General features: G+C 45.5%; 1 protein-coding gene across 1 annotated transcript; it reads left to right on the top strand.

Annotated features, from left to right (window-relative positions):
- Positions 1-557: 557 nt before the first annotated feature.
- Positions 558-6,808, top strand: LOC130291019 (uncharacterized). The gene is made up of 2 exons (XM_056539350.1): positions 558-636; positions 4,339-6,808. Exon 2 carries the CDS (start codon positions 4,350-4,352, stop codon positions 5,103-5,105), a length of 756 nt encoding a protein of 251 aa, XP_056395325.1. The 5' UTR covers positions 558-636; positions 4,339-4,349; the 3' UTR covers positions 5,106-6,808.
- The last annotated feature ends 9,194 nt before the right edge of the window (positions 6,809-16,002 follow it).

The raw sequence follows: 16,002 nt of genomic DNA on the forward strand, positions 1-16,002 counted from the left end.
TTTCAAAACAAACACCTGGTTCCTGCGGCATTGGTCGTGATCTCATGGCCACACCCCCTCGTGACGTCACACCATGCCCCCTCCATTCATGTCTATGGGAGGGGGCGTGTTGGATGACACGCCCCCTCCTATAGACATGAATGGAGGGAGTGCGGTGTGATGTCACAAGTGGGCGTGGCCATGACGCCAAGATCACAGCCTCCGGCTCAGAGTGTTCTGAACAAAATGTTAAGAAGGCTGGAGCACTGGAGTACCCATTTAAAACTTATGTGGTGTCCCAGTACGGGATGATGTGGCCCCATACTGTCCTCCTGCCCTGTCAGGCAGAATCCCTGCATGTCCCCAGGGCCCCCCTTACAGTTCACCATGTTGTACATAGGTTTTGTATATATAATGTATTGCTGCTTTAATGTTTGGATCACATGACTGTTACCCAGGAGGCTCCAGTGACCAGATGACTCCCCCCCCCCCCCCCAAGTGACCTATGAGCTCCTTGAACAGCCCCCCTATATAACCATGGGAGGGGCTGCAATCTCTTTCCTGCTGAGGTCCAGTGCAGTCAAGTTGTTCCAGTGTCTGTGTCCAGAGCATTGGAGGCCTCAAGCCTAAAGTCCTGCAGCCACAAGTCGGTCATCAGTAAGTCAAGTCATCTTATTGTCTGGTCAATAGACCTGCGGATGGGTTTGTGATTTGCGTCAATAATACCATCCTTATTGTGCAAGTGAAATAATTCTACCAACATAAAATCACTATTCAGACCACACATGGCACACTGTGTACAGTACTGGGCACCAGTGGACAAGAATGATGATGATATGATATAGTGGAGCCGGAAAGGGTTCAAAGACGGGCTACCAGAGTAAATTGGCTATGTTCACACCCCAGAATGTCTGCGTGGAAGATCTCCATGCGGACATTCTGCATGACATGCCAGCACTAGGACTGCACGGGAATGTACTGTCTCCATAGACAGCAATTCATTCCGCGCGGAGTCCGCAGAAAGAATGGACATGTCACTTATCTCTGTGGACACCAGAATTGGAATCTCCGTGCCAGAAAAATCTGGCGTGGAAATTCTGCGGTATGCATAGAGCAGCAGAATTCCATTGAATACAATAGGACTCTGCTGCTGCAGAATTCCAATGCGGATTGCCCACGGAAATTACGACATGGGGAATGGGAGGACAACAGTACCCAGAAAGATTATTTAGCTTAGCCAAAAAAAAAAATAGGGACAACCTAATAACTATGTATAACTATATCAAGGGGCAGTACAGAGATCTCTCCCATGATCTATTTACACCCAAGACTGGGTATATCAACAAGACATCATCTACGACAAGGGGGCACCCTCTATAACATAGTGGGCACCCTCTATAACGTAGGGGACCTCCTCTATAACATAGGGGACCTCCTCTATAACGCAGGGGACCTCTTCTATAAGAAGGGGGGCATTCTATATAACAGGATGCCAATGGCTGTCCAGGCATGTTGGGAGTTGTAGTTGTGGTAGCCCTTGGGGGGTATATGGTAGTTGGGGAGTTGTTTCAGTAAATGAGGGGTTAATGTTAACCCTATAGTTCGTGACGCCAGGCTGAGGGCTGGTATGCTGAGGAAATTCTCTAGCCTATCGCCGACCTTCCCAGTAACGATAGGTGCATGTAATAAAATGACTGAAGATCCACAAGTAGTTGAACTTGACTTAGATGATTGCGGTACATCCAATGAACAATGACAGTCTCAGGAATACAGTCTCTATATATCTCAATGACTGACAATTGTTGCGGACCTTGAGTAAAATTTAACGTCTCTGAATTTAGGGTAATTATTGCGGATCCGTCCGGATTTAGGGGATAGATAAGGTCCGGTGATCCTGCAGAGTGTTTAGGGATTGATACACTCGCGATCCTGAATATATCAGCCGTTGCCGCAAGGCTCAGGCCTAACTCACTGCGATAGACAGCTGCGCAGATCCTGCTCGTTTGACAGCCCGGGAACAAGAGAGAGGACAATGGCCACCGCTCCCTTATATGGGCAGGGACGGGGCGAATTTGATTGGTCCGAACATCCGTCACTCACTGTTACACAGTGTGATGGGATTGACTACGTCACAAGGACCTCCAAAGGTCCTAAAGCAGAAATACCAAAGAGATCACCTAACCACGTGACCCGCAGGTCCTGCTACGCTATAGACAGGTAATTAACTATTTATAGGCATTTATATCATATTTACATGCTTCCTAAGTAAGCTATTAGTGCAATAACAATCTGGATGAGAGGTGACTAGGGGTGAACTAGACAATGGGGACCCCGACGTCCTAGGGACTCTGGCTAAGGGGACCCACACGCAGGTACCAGATAAGATACGGTACCGGGACACCACATAGTTTTGCAACAGCTGGAGGCACGCTGGTTGGGAAACACTGACTTACTGGATACATTTTGAGACATTCCTGTTTTGTGCAGTAACTTGTCTCCCCGTCCGCTCGGGGCGATGGTAATGAGTTCCCTCTTATTAAATTCCTATCTTCACTTAAGGGACATATTATGCATCACTTTACCTCCCACGGGTGAGGAGCTCACAATCTAATCCTACTGGAGTCTCTTAGTGGATGGTTTACTTCTGGACTGGTGTATAGTGGGGGGGCACTTTACATTTCACTTGGTTTGTAGGAAGGCTGAGTGACAATATGGCTGTTGCTGTGAAATGGCAGGAACGCTCCTTTAAATTCATATAACCGTGTGATCCGATTTACCAAGGTGTCCTGGGAAAGCTGGGATTTTTGGGAAGCATTTGTAGAATAGGGCAAATCAGAAGTTCTCGATATCTATATATCCAAGTTACAAGCATCCTCCTAAAATGTTTGTGTTTATGCCCTTAGGGGTTATACATGTTAAACATGTTGAAAGCCTTCTTTAAGAGCTGGCTTGGTTCTTCACCATTTTCTCTCCTCAGATGCGTCTTAAAGGGGTACTCCGGTGGAAAACAATTTTTTTTTTTTAAATCAACTGGTGCCAGAAAGTTAAACAGATTTGTAAATTACTTCTATTTAAAAATCTTATTCCTTCCAGTACTTATCAGCTGCTGTATTCTCCATAGGAAGTTGTATTTCTTTATGGAGTTCTTTTAAGTCTGACCAGAGTGCTCTCTGCTGACACCTCTGTATCAAGAGCAGGATTTGGTTTGCTATGGGGATTTGCTTGTGTTGACTCACGGTGTATGGCAGGACCACGGGGTGTAAGTGGAGGGGCAAGATGGTATTAATCCCCGGGGCAAGGTGTTGTTAACCCCTAATGTTTGTGACGCCAGAATGGTTTTTGGGTACCGGAACCACAGGAATGGTATCTCCGCTATTCCAATGGATAGGTAGTGAAAGGAGAGTCCGCAACCAGTTATGGTTTAATGGAGGCTTTACTGAGGTCAGATAGGTGTTATTATCTTCACAGCAAGGCCAGAATCCCAGAGAGGTGGCCAGGTACACAGAAGGACCTTGCAGCTTGCTGGGACCAATTAGACTTGTAATATACTTTAGATAATTATCTTGAGGCTTGACTTTAGACTGGACTTGACTATTTGTAGTGACAGCAGACATAGACTTTTGACTTACTGGAATGACTGTAGATTTGAGGCCTTCCAGGTGCTGGACACTAGTACTGAGATCTCTGGTGTTAACTGTTCCTCAGCAGGGAGCATAAGAGAGAGAATTGTAATGGTCGCCCCTTATATAGAGGGGGGCTGAGCCAAAGCCAATTGGTCAAGGTAAAAGGTCATAGGTTAAGCTGGTGCTCTCTGGGTAACATCATGTGATCACATAACATGTGACATTTCAAAGGTCCTTTAGACAACAGCTCACAGCATCTCACAGGTCCTTTATACAAACTATACATTAGGACTCTGACTATAATCCTATTACAATAAAGGACAAACTAATAACAGCAGGGGAGACACTGCAGGAGAGGCCCCAGTTCACTGAGGGACTCAACCTGACGGGGCCTAAGGGAAGTACAGAACCATGATATTATACACTCTGGACAGTTCCTGACATGGACAGAGGTGTCAGCAGAGAGCACTGTGGTCAGACAGAAAAGAAATTCAAAAAGAAAAGAACTTCCTTTGGAGCATACAGCAGCTGATAAGTACTAGAAGGATTAAGATTTTTAAATAGAAGTAATTTACAAATCTGTTTAACTTTCTGGCACCAGTTGATATAAAAAATAAATAAATAAATGTTTTCCACCGGAGTACCCCTTTAAGAAATGGCTTAGTTCTCCACCATTTTGTCTTCTCTTAAGCATCTTTAAAAACTGGCTTAGTTCTCCACCATTGTGTCTCCTCAGATGCGGGCAGGATGGCACACAGTCGCCAAGGTGTCCCGAATGCAGAATCACAGAAGCTTCCCCGAGCAGTAGATCAAGAAGGATGTCCAGACCCTTCTCCATCCGGAGCATTGATTCCTGAAGACTCTGACTTCTTCCCTTCTGTCAGTCTGGCAGCCGCCCTGCTCCTCATCTTCATCTCTGTCCTTCCTTTGTTATCTCAGCCTGGCATGGTCTTTGTCCCATTCAGAAAAGAGGCCCATTTCCACCCGCTCCTCTACATCCAGCCTCGGTCTACCCAACTGACCATAGAGACATTGGCCAAAAGCCAAAAGGAGACTACCATGGTGTTGGCCGTGGCCAAGGAACATGCCACTCAGACACTTATGTGCTTTTCCAAGAACGTTATGGCTCTTCTATCAAAGCAAGGCCAAGGTCATCCTGTCATCAGACAGAGTGTGGAAGTCGAAGCCCTCGAAGACAGGAGGAATAGCAGTGTAACAAGAGCTTCAGGGGTCTTATCTGTCTCTGTCATAACTAAGATAAGAGGCCATACCCCCCACTGCACAATCCTAAGGCCTCCAAGCCTATTGGAGATAAGTCTACATCAAGAAAGAGGAGTGACCGTGCGGAGAGAGTCTTCCACCATAGCTCATGACCTTCTGGAACTTGTGCATAAGACCGGACAAGTCCCAGAGACATTTAAAGTCAAGGCATTTCCAAGATGTCATGTGAAGGTCCTCCATGTACTAGGTGACCCCTACCTTGAGAGCGGCATTGTTTGTTGACTAATGGCAATGACCAAAACAGAACCCAATTGGCAATGACTAGCCCCGCACATGGTGGGGCTCACTATCTTCTTGCCCTATCTGGAAACGTAACCTTTGTTTATGGAGAAGTCTCTGGAGAACCTGGATGCTCTAGAGCAAGTCAAGTACTGAATATAGAATTTCTGTGGAAATCGGACAACCTAAATTTGGAGACATATGATGCCAATGGTCAATTATGTGTGCATGGTCCTTTTGTATACCATTGACCTGCAGGAAAAATGTCATATCAAGTCTGTTCACTAGATGTGCCAAGGCTCCATATTGAACTGGGCGTCATGTATCGGCATCAGTATATTTGGAGATATTTAGATGAATGCTCTGCATCACCAGCTGTAGTCACCTATTATCAGAGGTGCAGGGTCTATGTTATCAGCTGTAATCACCTATTATCAGAGGTGCAGGGTCTATGTCATCAGCTGTAATCACCTATTATCAGAGGTGCAGGGTCTATGTCATCAGCTGTAATCACCTATTATCAGAGGTGCAGGGTCTATGTCATCAGCTGTAATCACCTATTATCAGAGGTGCAGGGTCTATGTCATCAGCTGTAATCACCTATTATCAGAGGTGCAGGGTCTATGTCATCAGCCATGGTCACCTATTATCAGAGGTGCAGGGTCTATGTCATCATCTGTAATCACCTATTATCAGAGGTGCAGGGTATATGTTATCAGCTGTAGTCACCTATTATCAGAGGTGCAGGGTATATGTTATCAGCTGTAATCACCTATAATCAGAGGTGCAGGGTCTATGTCGTCAGCCATGGTCCCCTATTAGGAGAGGTGCAGGGTCTATGTCATCAGCCATGGTCACCTATTATCAGAGGTGCAGGGTCTATGTTATCAGCTGTAATCACCTTTTATCAGAGGTGCAGGGTCTATGTTATCAGCTGTAATCACCTATTATCAGAGGTGCAGGGTCTATGTCATCAGCCATGGTCACCTATTATCAGAGGTGCAGGGTCTATGTCATCATCTGTAATCACCTATTATCAGAGGTGCAGGGTATATGTTATCAGCTGTAGTCACCTATTATCAGAGGTGCAGGGTATATGTTATCAGCTGTAATCACCTATAATCAGAGGTGCAGGGTCTATGTCGTCAGCCATGGTCCCCTATTATCAGAGGTGCAGGGTCTATGTCATCAGCCATGGTCACCTATTATCAGAGGTGCAGGGTCTATGTTATCAGCTGTAATCACCTTTTATCAGAGGTGCAGGGTCTATGTTATCAGCTGTAATCACCTATTATCAGAGGTGCAGGGTCTATGTTATCATCTGTAGTCACCTATTATCAGAGGTGCAGGGTCTATGTCATCAGTCATGGTCACCTATTATCAGAGGTGCAGGGTCTATGTCATCAGCCATGGTCACCTATTATCTGAGGTGCAGGGTCTATGTCATCAGCCATGGTCACCTATTATCAGAGGTGCAGGGTCTATGTCATCAGCCATGGTCACCTATTATCAGAGGTGCAGGGTCTATGTCATCAGCCATGGTCACCTATTATCAGAGGTGCAGGGTCTATGTCATCAGCCATAGTCACCTATTATCAGAGCACTTCTTTTCTTTTTTTACTAATGTATATTGTGCCAAACAAATTCTACTGTTAGTGTTTTTGGGCTTTTTTTTGTAAAATGTCAAAGCAAATAAATTGTGAATATTGTACTGCATTACACACTCATATATGGTTAGCAGGTTCCAAAAGGGAGTGGGCCCCGGCTCAGCCACCAATCCTCTCTGTAAGGCTGGGTTCCCATTACGTTTTCCCCCATATGGGAGCGCATACGGCAGGGGGGAGCTAAAAACTTGCGCTTTGCCTTTCTATGCACTCCCGTATGTAATTCATTTCAATGAGCCGACCGCAGTGAAACGTTCGGTCCGGTCGGCTCATTTTTGCCTTGTATGCGCTTTTTCCCCGCACCTAAAACCGTGGTCGACCACAGTTTTAGGTCCGGTTGTAAAAGCGCATACGGGGTAAAAATGAGCCGACCGGACCAAACGTTTCACTGCGGTCGGCTCATTGAAATGAATTACATACGGGAGCGCATACGAAGGCATACGGGAGCGCAAGTTTTTAGCTCTCCCCTGCCATATGCGCTCCCATATGGGGGAAAACGTAATGGGATCCCAGCCTTACTGAGGGAAGGATATGCTACCTAGGGAAAAGGGATCTAGTTCAATGTAGAGAAGTGTGGAGGGTAGTGTGGAAATTTTGAAACTGTAGAGTGTGGGATTTAGTGCAAAGTCTGCATAAAGGCTGGACGGCATGGGTTTATACCCCAGCGAAGATAACCAAAATCCAGGAATAACTAGTCCTATCCAAGAACTATCTAACTATATTTATTTCTTCATCTTCAGTGGTCAAGAGAACCAGATCAGTTAGTCAGCAAGGATAAGTTTATGTGGTGACCCACGGGTGTAACGGTGTGAGTGGTGGGATCAGATGGTGTTAACCCCAGGAACAAGATTATATTAACTCCTAGTGTTCTTGACGCCAGTGTGGTTTTCGGGTTCCGGAACACCACATGCCCGGATTCTCCGCTATCCCAGTTGCTAGTAGTGAAATGAGAGTCCACAACCATTAATGGTCAAACGGAGGCTTTACTGAGTAGAAGACAGATGGAATTATCTTCACAGCTAAGGCCAGATTTCCCAGAGAGGTGGCCTGGACCCAGAGGACCTCGCAGCTTGCTGGACCAATATACTTGTAATTAACTTGACTTGAGATTGGACTTGACTATATGCAGGACTTGAGTAGTTTCAGTGACAGCAGACATAGACTTGTAGACTTACTGGAATGACTGTAGCTTTTGGGGTCTTCCAGATGCTGATCACTGACACTGAGATATCTGGTGGTTGCTGTCTCAGTAAAGACTTATGGTAGAAGAGCTGTTGCAGCAGAAGAGAGTGAATTGTAATGGCCGCCCTTTTATATAGTGGGGGGCTGGACTAAAGTCCATTGGTCAAACTGCGGGTCATAGGTTAAGCTGGTGCTCTCTGGGAGAACATGTGACAACAAATCATGTGACTGCATAAGATAAAATGTGTCAGACTTACACAGGTTCTTGAGGCCTCCCACAGGTCCTTTGTACTACTTATACATAAGGATACTGTCTAGGCATTAGAGCAACATACACAACATTATGGAACAACAGGGGGAGACCTTGCAGGGGAGCCCCCAGGTCACTGAGGGTCTAAACCTCACAGGGCCTAAAGGCAATACAGGACCATGTTCTGTACTGGGATATCACATTTACACAAGTGCCTCACTGAATTCCAGGACCTGTACAGGGCTTTAGGCCGGGCCTGGTGAGCTAAAGTGCCTACATCCATCTGTCCAAACCGAGCAGATGGGAACTGTAGATAATTTGTGAAACTGAAAATAACGGAAGTATCCACAGTAAACCAACAAATAAGGCAGCCTCTGACCCTTGGACAGTACCTTGGAGACTGTGAGTACCCTTAACACATACCTTGTGGCTGAGCAGAGAAAGAGAAGCATAGGGAGCCACCATTCATACCAAGAAACCTCAGGGTGTACCCTTGGATCTGGATAACTTGTGGAGCCTACCTGTTTTTACCTTGTTTGGAAGAAGTAAAAGAGGGACTGTTGCTCAAAGGGGTATTCTCATCTGACTGATTACCTCTCTCTCTGCTTCTCCTGTCAGCTCACACTCCCTGGTGGATGGGGCTGGGGTTAGAAAAGTCATCTGCTTCTGTGCTTCAGTGTCTGACAGTTCCCAAGCTGTTAGACATGATGAATGTGCTGAGATAAGTCTGTGCTCAAAGCTTTGGCCAGGGAGTGACCTAACCACTGCTTCTAAAGCAGAGCTGGTGGACAGGAACCATGACTACCAGCTGTCAACAAGAGGTAAGATAAGAGATATCCACAAACCCACACATTTGCTAAATGAAGCCAATTGCAAACTTGTTTATACTGCCATGCTCCACATATAGACATTGGATTAGGGAAGTGGGAATACTCTTTTAAGTTAACCCTCTGTCATCTGACTACTTGTGCATCTGCAAGTTCTGCTCCACTTTGTTTGTGGAGCAGGAGACTTGCTACAGTCCTATAGAGACAAGGATAATCTGTGGTGACCCCTTGTGCCCATGATTCATGAGAAGGCTGTGCTACCACAACACCCAACCTTCTCTTATGTATCCCGTTCCACATCAAGTGAAGACCTGCCAGGACTGCCTGGCCGGGTGCTGCTTCACTATTGCAGTACTCCTAGACTGTGTTATCCTCCAGATCTGCATTTACAGTCCTGTAGGCTTCAGGGATGAAGGGCACACGTAGCCCCCAAACATTCATCAATATGTTCAGCACTATTCCAGAGTAATTGGCGTAGTCCCTTTTGCGCAATTTACATTATTTTTCTAAGTTTGCAATGGAGCTCCTTGTCTGCTGGGCCCCTGGGCATGCTGGGAGTTGTAGTGTTGCAATAGCCGGAGGCACTTATGGTGAGCCCATGGCTAGGTTGTTCCTGGGCTGCAGATTTTACAATAGAATCTGGAGCCCCCTAGTTGTCACATCTTGAAGCACACTTAGATTCACTAGACCATTTAGCCTGTAGTTAAAGCTCTCTCTAGTGTCTATTTTCTAGAAACGCGTTTTAAAAGTTGCAAAACCCATTATTTGTAATACAAAAAAAAAAAAAAATGCAGTCTTTTCCAACCCGAGTGCCTACAGCTTTTGCAAAACTACAATTTCCAGCATGCCCGGACAGCCTTCGGCTGTCCGGGCATGCTGGGAGTTGTAGTTTTGCAACAGCTGGAGACACACTGGTTGGGAAAGAAGGCTCTACCGCATAGATCAGGCCTGGTTAGAATCCGTCTTCTTCTCCTCCTCCATTGTGATGACTCCAGATAATCTCCCAGGAATGCGGCCGCAGACATGCGACAATGGATCTTACACAATAACCACAAAGCATTGCAGCTAAGTGCTTTATTATTGAGTATATGCTCAAAGAGGAATCATTACTAACTGGGGCCACTAGGGGGCATTATAACTAAGCAGGTGGTACAGTAACTGGTGGACACTACATTTGCACCAATACTGGTGGGGGGGGGGGGGGGGGGGGGGGAATACTTTAACTTTGTGTGGGTGCACTATTACTCTGGAGTGCGCACTAAGGTGGCACTTTTTTTTGTGGGGTGCTTAGAAGGACACTTTTACCTTGTGGTTCACTACAATTGGCACCAAAGTCTGCCGAGACAATTAAATCGGCACTCTCATTAAAACAAATGTTTGCTATTCCACGCCTTATGGTAAATCAAAAAACCTTTATAATGTACTTTGTTTAAAAAAATTTAAAGTAATTTACAAATCTGTTTAACTCTCTGGAGCCAATTGATATATATAAAAGTTTTTCCTGGATGATACCTTTTAAGTTTTCTATGTTTTGTTTAAAAAAAAAAAAAAAAAAAAAGCTACCACTAGGTGTCTCCCTACTTGTCCAGAGCACATGTCCCCAACTCTCTTGCACAGACTTTGGACTCCTGCTGTCCGAAATCAATAAATGCAGTCTGGAGTGCTGAGGGATGTGTGTGCAGCCTTTGCCGATCATAGCTCATCTCACACTGAACTGCTCTGGGCTGTGTGTAGCAGAGTGAGGGAGGAAGTTCTCCCCTGTATGTCTTCAGATGATGTCACGCCTGCTGGGGAACGCCCCTTCCCAGTATGTGAACCTGACTGAGACTGAGCAGAAGATACAGAGCAATATCAAGGTAGAAAACTAAAAAATAATAAAAATAAAGGCAGGGGGTGATTTATCGTGATGGGGGCAGTGAACTGGGAGGATTATAAAAATTTAACAAAATCATGAGAGGTTCTCTTTAAGTCGTCATGGCGATCTGGGCCAAAAAGAGAAGAAAAGGGAAAGTAAATGTCTTTAATCAGAGAAGACGCCCCCTGTTTTCACTGGATGTAACCGCACTGTAATAATTTACAGTATATCAGGTCCATAGCGGGCTTATACCCTGCAGAGCCCTGTAGTGCTGGTATGTGACCACTAGATGGGCACGGTATGGGGATATTATTCGTTATGTGATGTGCCCATGGTGCGGAGACATTATTTGGCGTTATAGAGCTATTATTTAGTGAGCGCATGACTATTATTCAGAGATATGTTATTATACATATACATCAATGATTATGAAGGGGTTAATAATTTGGGGTAGGACCGATGTATCTATGGGTGCAAGTTTCATAATATCCAAGGACAGTGTACTGATGAAATGGTGTATCTAAACCTGTCTTGTTCTAAAAGTAGTTTTATTCTATAACTATGTGGTCTTCCATTTATTTATTTTATACAGTGGTCCCTCAACATACGATGGTAATTCCTTCCAAATGAACCGTCGTTACTTGAATCCATCGTATGTTGAGGGATCCGTGCAATAATAATATAGAAAGTTATACTCACTTGTCCCCGCCGCTCCTATTGGATGAAGGGATGGCGTGCGCGGTGACGTGATGACAACGAATGAGAGCGACGGCCATGCAGCGGAGCCCGAAGAGTCCGAACAGCGGGGACAGGTGAGTGACACCCACCGGACCACACAGGGCACATTAAACGGATATCCGGTGGCAGCTGAAGCAGTCTGCGCTGCCGGATAGCCGTTTATGCGAAGACCCCGACATACAAAAGCATCGTATGTTGATGCTGCCTCTGAGAGGCCATCGTATGTTGAAATGATCGTATGTCGGGCCATCGTAGGTCGGGGGGGTCACTGTATTATATTATATAGATTCCTACAGAATAGAGTTATCTAGAATGGATACCGTTTGTACCCAAACATAAGACTATGTTCACAAGGCAGAATTCCTTGGGCGCGGTGTAGCAGATTCCCATTGAAAACAATAGGACTCCGCTGCAACGGAATTTCCAAGGGGAATTTTTTTTTTTCGCCGGATTTAGCTTGGAAATTCCACTGTGTGAAAGAAGCCTTAGTCTGGACTTGTTTTCGGGCCCAGGAACATTTCCATTCCCTGACAGCAAATTAAGAGCGTGAACGTTTCTGAAAGTTTAGATGATTAAATTATTAAACTTTCCATTGTGTTCTGATTTAAAGGGGTACTCCATCGAAAAATATCTTATCCCCTATCCAAAGGATAGGGGATAAGATGTCTGATCATGGGGTCCCGCTGCTGGATGGAGGGAGGGGGCGTGGTGACTATAGTCGCCAGTTCTCCGGCACGTTGTTTCACCGTATGACTGGGGTGCCACAGCGGAAATCGTGGGGGTCCCCAGCAGCGGAACCCCTGCGATCAGACATCTTCTCCCCTTTCCTTTTGGATAGGGGATAAGATGTTTTCTAGCAGAGTACCTCTTTAAGGTCCTATACCCCAAGGGAAAACTGGAGTACTGAAGGGGTTATCCAAGGTTTAAGAAAAACATGGCTGTTTTCTTCCAAAAACAGTGCCACACCTGTCCTTTACCTGGTATTACAACTCCGTTTCATTTACTTTAATGGAACTGAGCTGCAATACCGCACACAACCTGAGGACAAGAGTGGCGCTGTTTCTGGAAGAAATCAGCTACGTTTTTCCTAATCCTGGATAATAAACCCTTTAACTAAGTCAGTGATTGTCAACCTGGTACATTATAGGGGCCTCAGATGTGGCCCCATGTTTACTGGAACATGCAACCTTTTCTAGCTATGCTCCAATGTGCAGTTTAGGTTAGTCACAGTGTAATACTATGAATCTATTATTGTCTACATATCAGTTGTTTATACTCCTGTGATGTTAGATTACACACTATATTTTCGAACAATTGTGCAAAATTTCCATTAAAACTTCTGGTGGAACAGTACAGATGTAAGCACACTAGATGGCGCCATTACCCAAATAAATATTCTCCATTTTACTATGCATGATCTGGAGTAAATCGCGGTCTCTACGTGTCCATAGACGAGACGGAACTACAGGCATTAAATAGTCTGTTCATTGTGTTTCCCAACCGGAGTGCCTCCGGCTGTAGCAAAACTACAACTCCCAGCATGCCCGGACAGCCAAAGGCTGTCCGGGCATGCTGGGAGTTGTAGTTTTGCAACAGCTCGAGACACTCTGATTAGAAAACACTGGTCTGTACATAGATGCCTCACCATTAATACCATAGAAATACCATAGAGATCATGCCCCACCATAGAGATAGCAGCAGCAGTATACAGATAGAGCTAGTGGAAAAGTGTATAACTACTGTATATCCTGATCCCATAGAGATAGCAGCAGTATACAGATCTGAGCGTGGAGGGGTCTGCGAGCTGGCAGAAGAGATCTGGTTACGACGTCAGACCACCTCCTCTGATACAGTAAGGCTGCATTCACATCAGGATTGCAGCCTACGACTGCCGGATCCAGCGGGTGGGGGGGGGGGGGGGGGGGGGGCGGATTAGTAACCCGCACTCCCGTAGCCCAGCCGGACCAGCGCCGAAACCCATTCACTTTACTGGAGTCAAACAGTGACTCTGGTCGGCTCATTTCTGCCCCGTATACTACGGTTTTAAGTTATGTCACAAAACCACATACGGGGCAAAAATGAGCCGACCGGAGTCACTGTTTGACTGCAGTCAGCTCATTAAAGTGAATGGGTTTTGGTGCCGGTCCGGCTGGGGTGTGGGAGCTCCCGATTTTCCCCACCCCCATCCAGATCCATAGGCTGCAATCGTGATGTGAATGCAGCCTAAGCCATGTGTTTTTCTGTGGTACAGGCTGGTAATCACGTGACTCACATAAAGTAATGAAACGCATGGATGCAGCTGTGCTGGAATAAAACAGGTGGCACTGTAGGACTAGAGATGGAGTGTTTCTTTAGGTATATGCAAAGTTTCTCTGTATCCTATGTAGATTATGTATAAATGTGAACTGATCGTTACAAGCTGCTCCCCTTAATACAGGAAAAACACTGAACAGTGTGAAGGAGATCCCGCTGTGCGAAAAGGCGCAAGGTACCAGCTAAGGCTGAAACGGTTACTGTGTGCGGACAGATAGGGATCTATGAGCGAGTCCCTCTTGGCTGCTACCTGCAATTCCACCCGCTCATTGCTGAGATGCAGATAAAGTTACCAGTCTAAACAGCAGCCTCAATAAGGGTGAAGCCTGCATGGCCCCTTCCTGAGCCCTTCACGAGGGGGGGGGGGGGGAGCAGCTGTGGCCCGAGGGCTGTTCCCAACATGCGTCATTGCTCGTTGCAGGTTGTTTTGAAAAAAAAAAAAAAGAAAAGAAAACTCTTGAAATGAAAATGTGTTTTTAGAGCCAGAAACAGCTCGTCTGTTCCCCCTCCCTCCATCACTGTCTGCGCTCCCCTCCTATCACTTTTAGGTTCCTATGTTCTGCCACAGGCCATGGCTGGCAACAAATGGGACCAATCCCCTATGTGCCAGGCTCCAGTATTGTACTGCTACAATGTCTAGAACAGCGGTTCCCAACCTGAGGTACAGTACAGTATAATCAGGCGCCCTTTAAGAGCAGTGGCAACTGGTAGCAGACGTGCCGCATGCAAGCACGTCTGCTGACGTAACATATGCCTACCCCGGCTGCCCACCAAGAGGAGTGTAAAGGGGGAACAAGACTAATCCTGCTCTGGATGATATTGCTGGTAACCAGCCAACTGGGGGGCATACCTGACTAATGAGGGACATAACTGGATAATAGGGGGACTACCTAGCTAAGTGGGATACACCTACCTACTGAGGAAAGGGCATACCTTGCTAATGGGGGACATAACTTGCTATTATTGGACTACCTAGTTAAGTGTTACATACCGGCTTAATGGAGGGACATGCAGGATATAACTGAGGACCAGAACAGGATAAGTAATGTATGTACACAGTGACCTCACCAGCAGAATAGTGAGTACAGCTCTGGAGTATAATACAGGATATAACTCAGGATCAGTACAGGATAAGTAATGTAATGTATGTACACAGTGATCCCACCAGCAGAATAGTGAGTGCAGCTCTGGAGTATAATACAGAATATAACTCAGGATCAGTACAGGATAAGTAATGTAATGTATGTACACAGTGGGGGACATGTATCAAAGATTTTACCCCTGTTTTGTGTGTATTTTTTTGCGCAAAATTTTGCGCAAGCCCTTTTTTTGTGCAATTTTTTTGCGCACGTTTTGGTAGAGCATGTCCTCCAGATGTGGCTGAATCAGGGTACCTTGGAGTGACATCCATAGTACACATGGATTTATTAACTGCGTGCTTTTTTTTTACACCAAAAATTTTGCCGCAAGAGCTGTTTTTTTTGCGCAAATATAAGCCATCTTGGACTTAACGTAGCAAGATGCTCTAAATCATTGATTCTATTTTCCAAAGAGTGGATTTAGGAGATGACTATATTTACCCGCAATTTATGAAGCTCATTGCGCTTGATTGATAAATTTAGCGCTTCTGCACATAATTTAGAATTCGGGAAAAGGGGTAAAATGCTTCTACCATACACAAATAGTCCCCCAGTGACTTCACCAGCAGAATAGTGAGTACAGCTCTGGTGTATAATACAGGATATAACTCAGGATCAGTACAGGATAAGTAATGTAATGTATGTACACAGTGACTTCACCAGCAGAATAGTGAGTACAGCTCTGGAGTATAATACAGGATATAACTCAGGATCAGCACAGAATTAGTAATTTTGAAGAAAATGTTTTACAATACAATAGTCACTCTTCTTTGATCATCCAAAATCTTCACTGCGGATATAAGTATATTGCATCCAGTTTGATTCTGCACATGATAAGTGCAAGGTTTAAAGGGGTACTCCACCCCTAGACCTCTTATCCCCTATCCAAAGGATAGGGAATAAGATGTCTGATCGCAGGGGTCCCCCCGTGA

The sequence above is a fragment of the Hyla sarda genome, chromosome 9 (genome assembly GCF_029499605.1).
Source record: "Hyla sarda isolate aHylSar1 chromosome 9, aHylSar1.hap1, whole genome shotgun sequence".
NCBI lineage: Eukaryota > Metazoa > Chordata > Amphibia > Anura > Hylidae > Hyla > Hyla sarda.

Excerpts from the sequence above, each read along its gene's own strand:
- LOC130291019 (XM_056539350.1), top strand. The coding sequence starts at position 4,350 with ATGGCACACAGTCGCCAAGGTGTCCCGAATGCAGAATCACAGAAGCTT.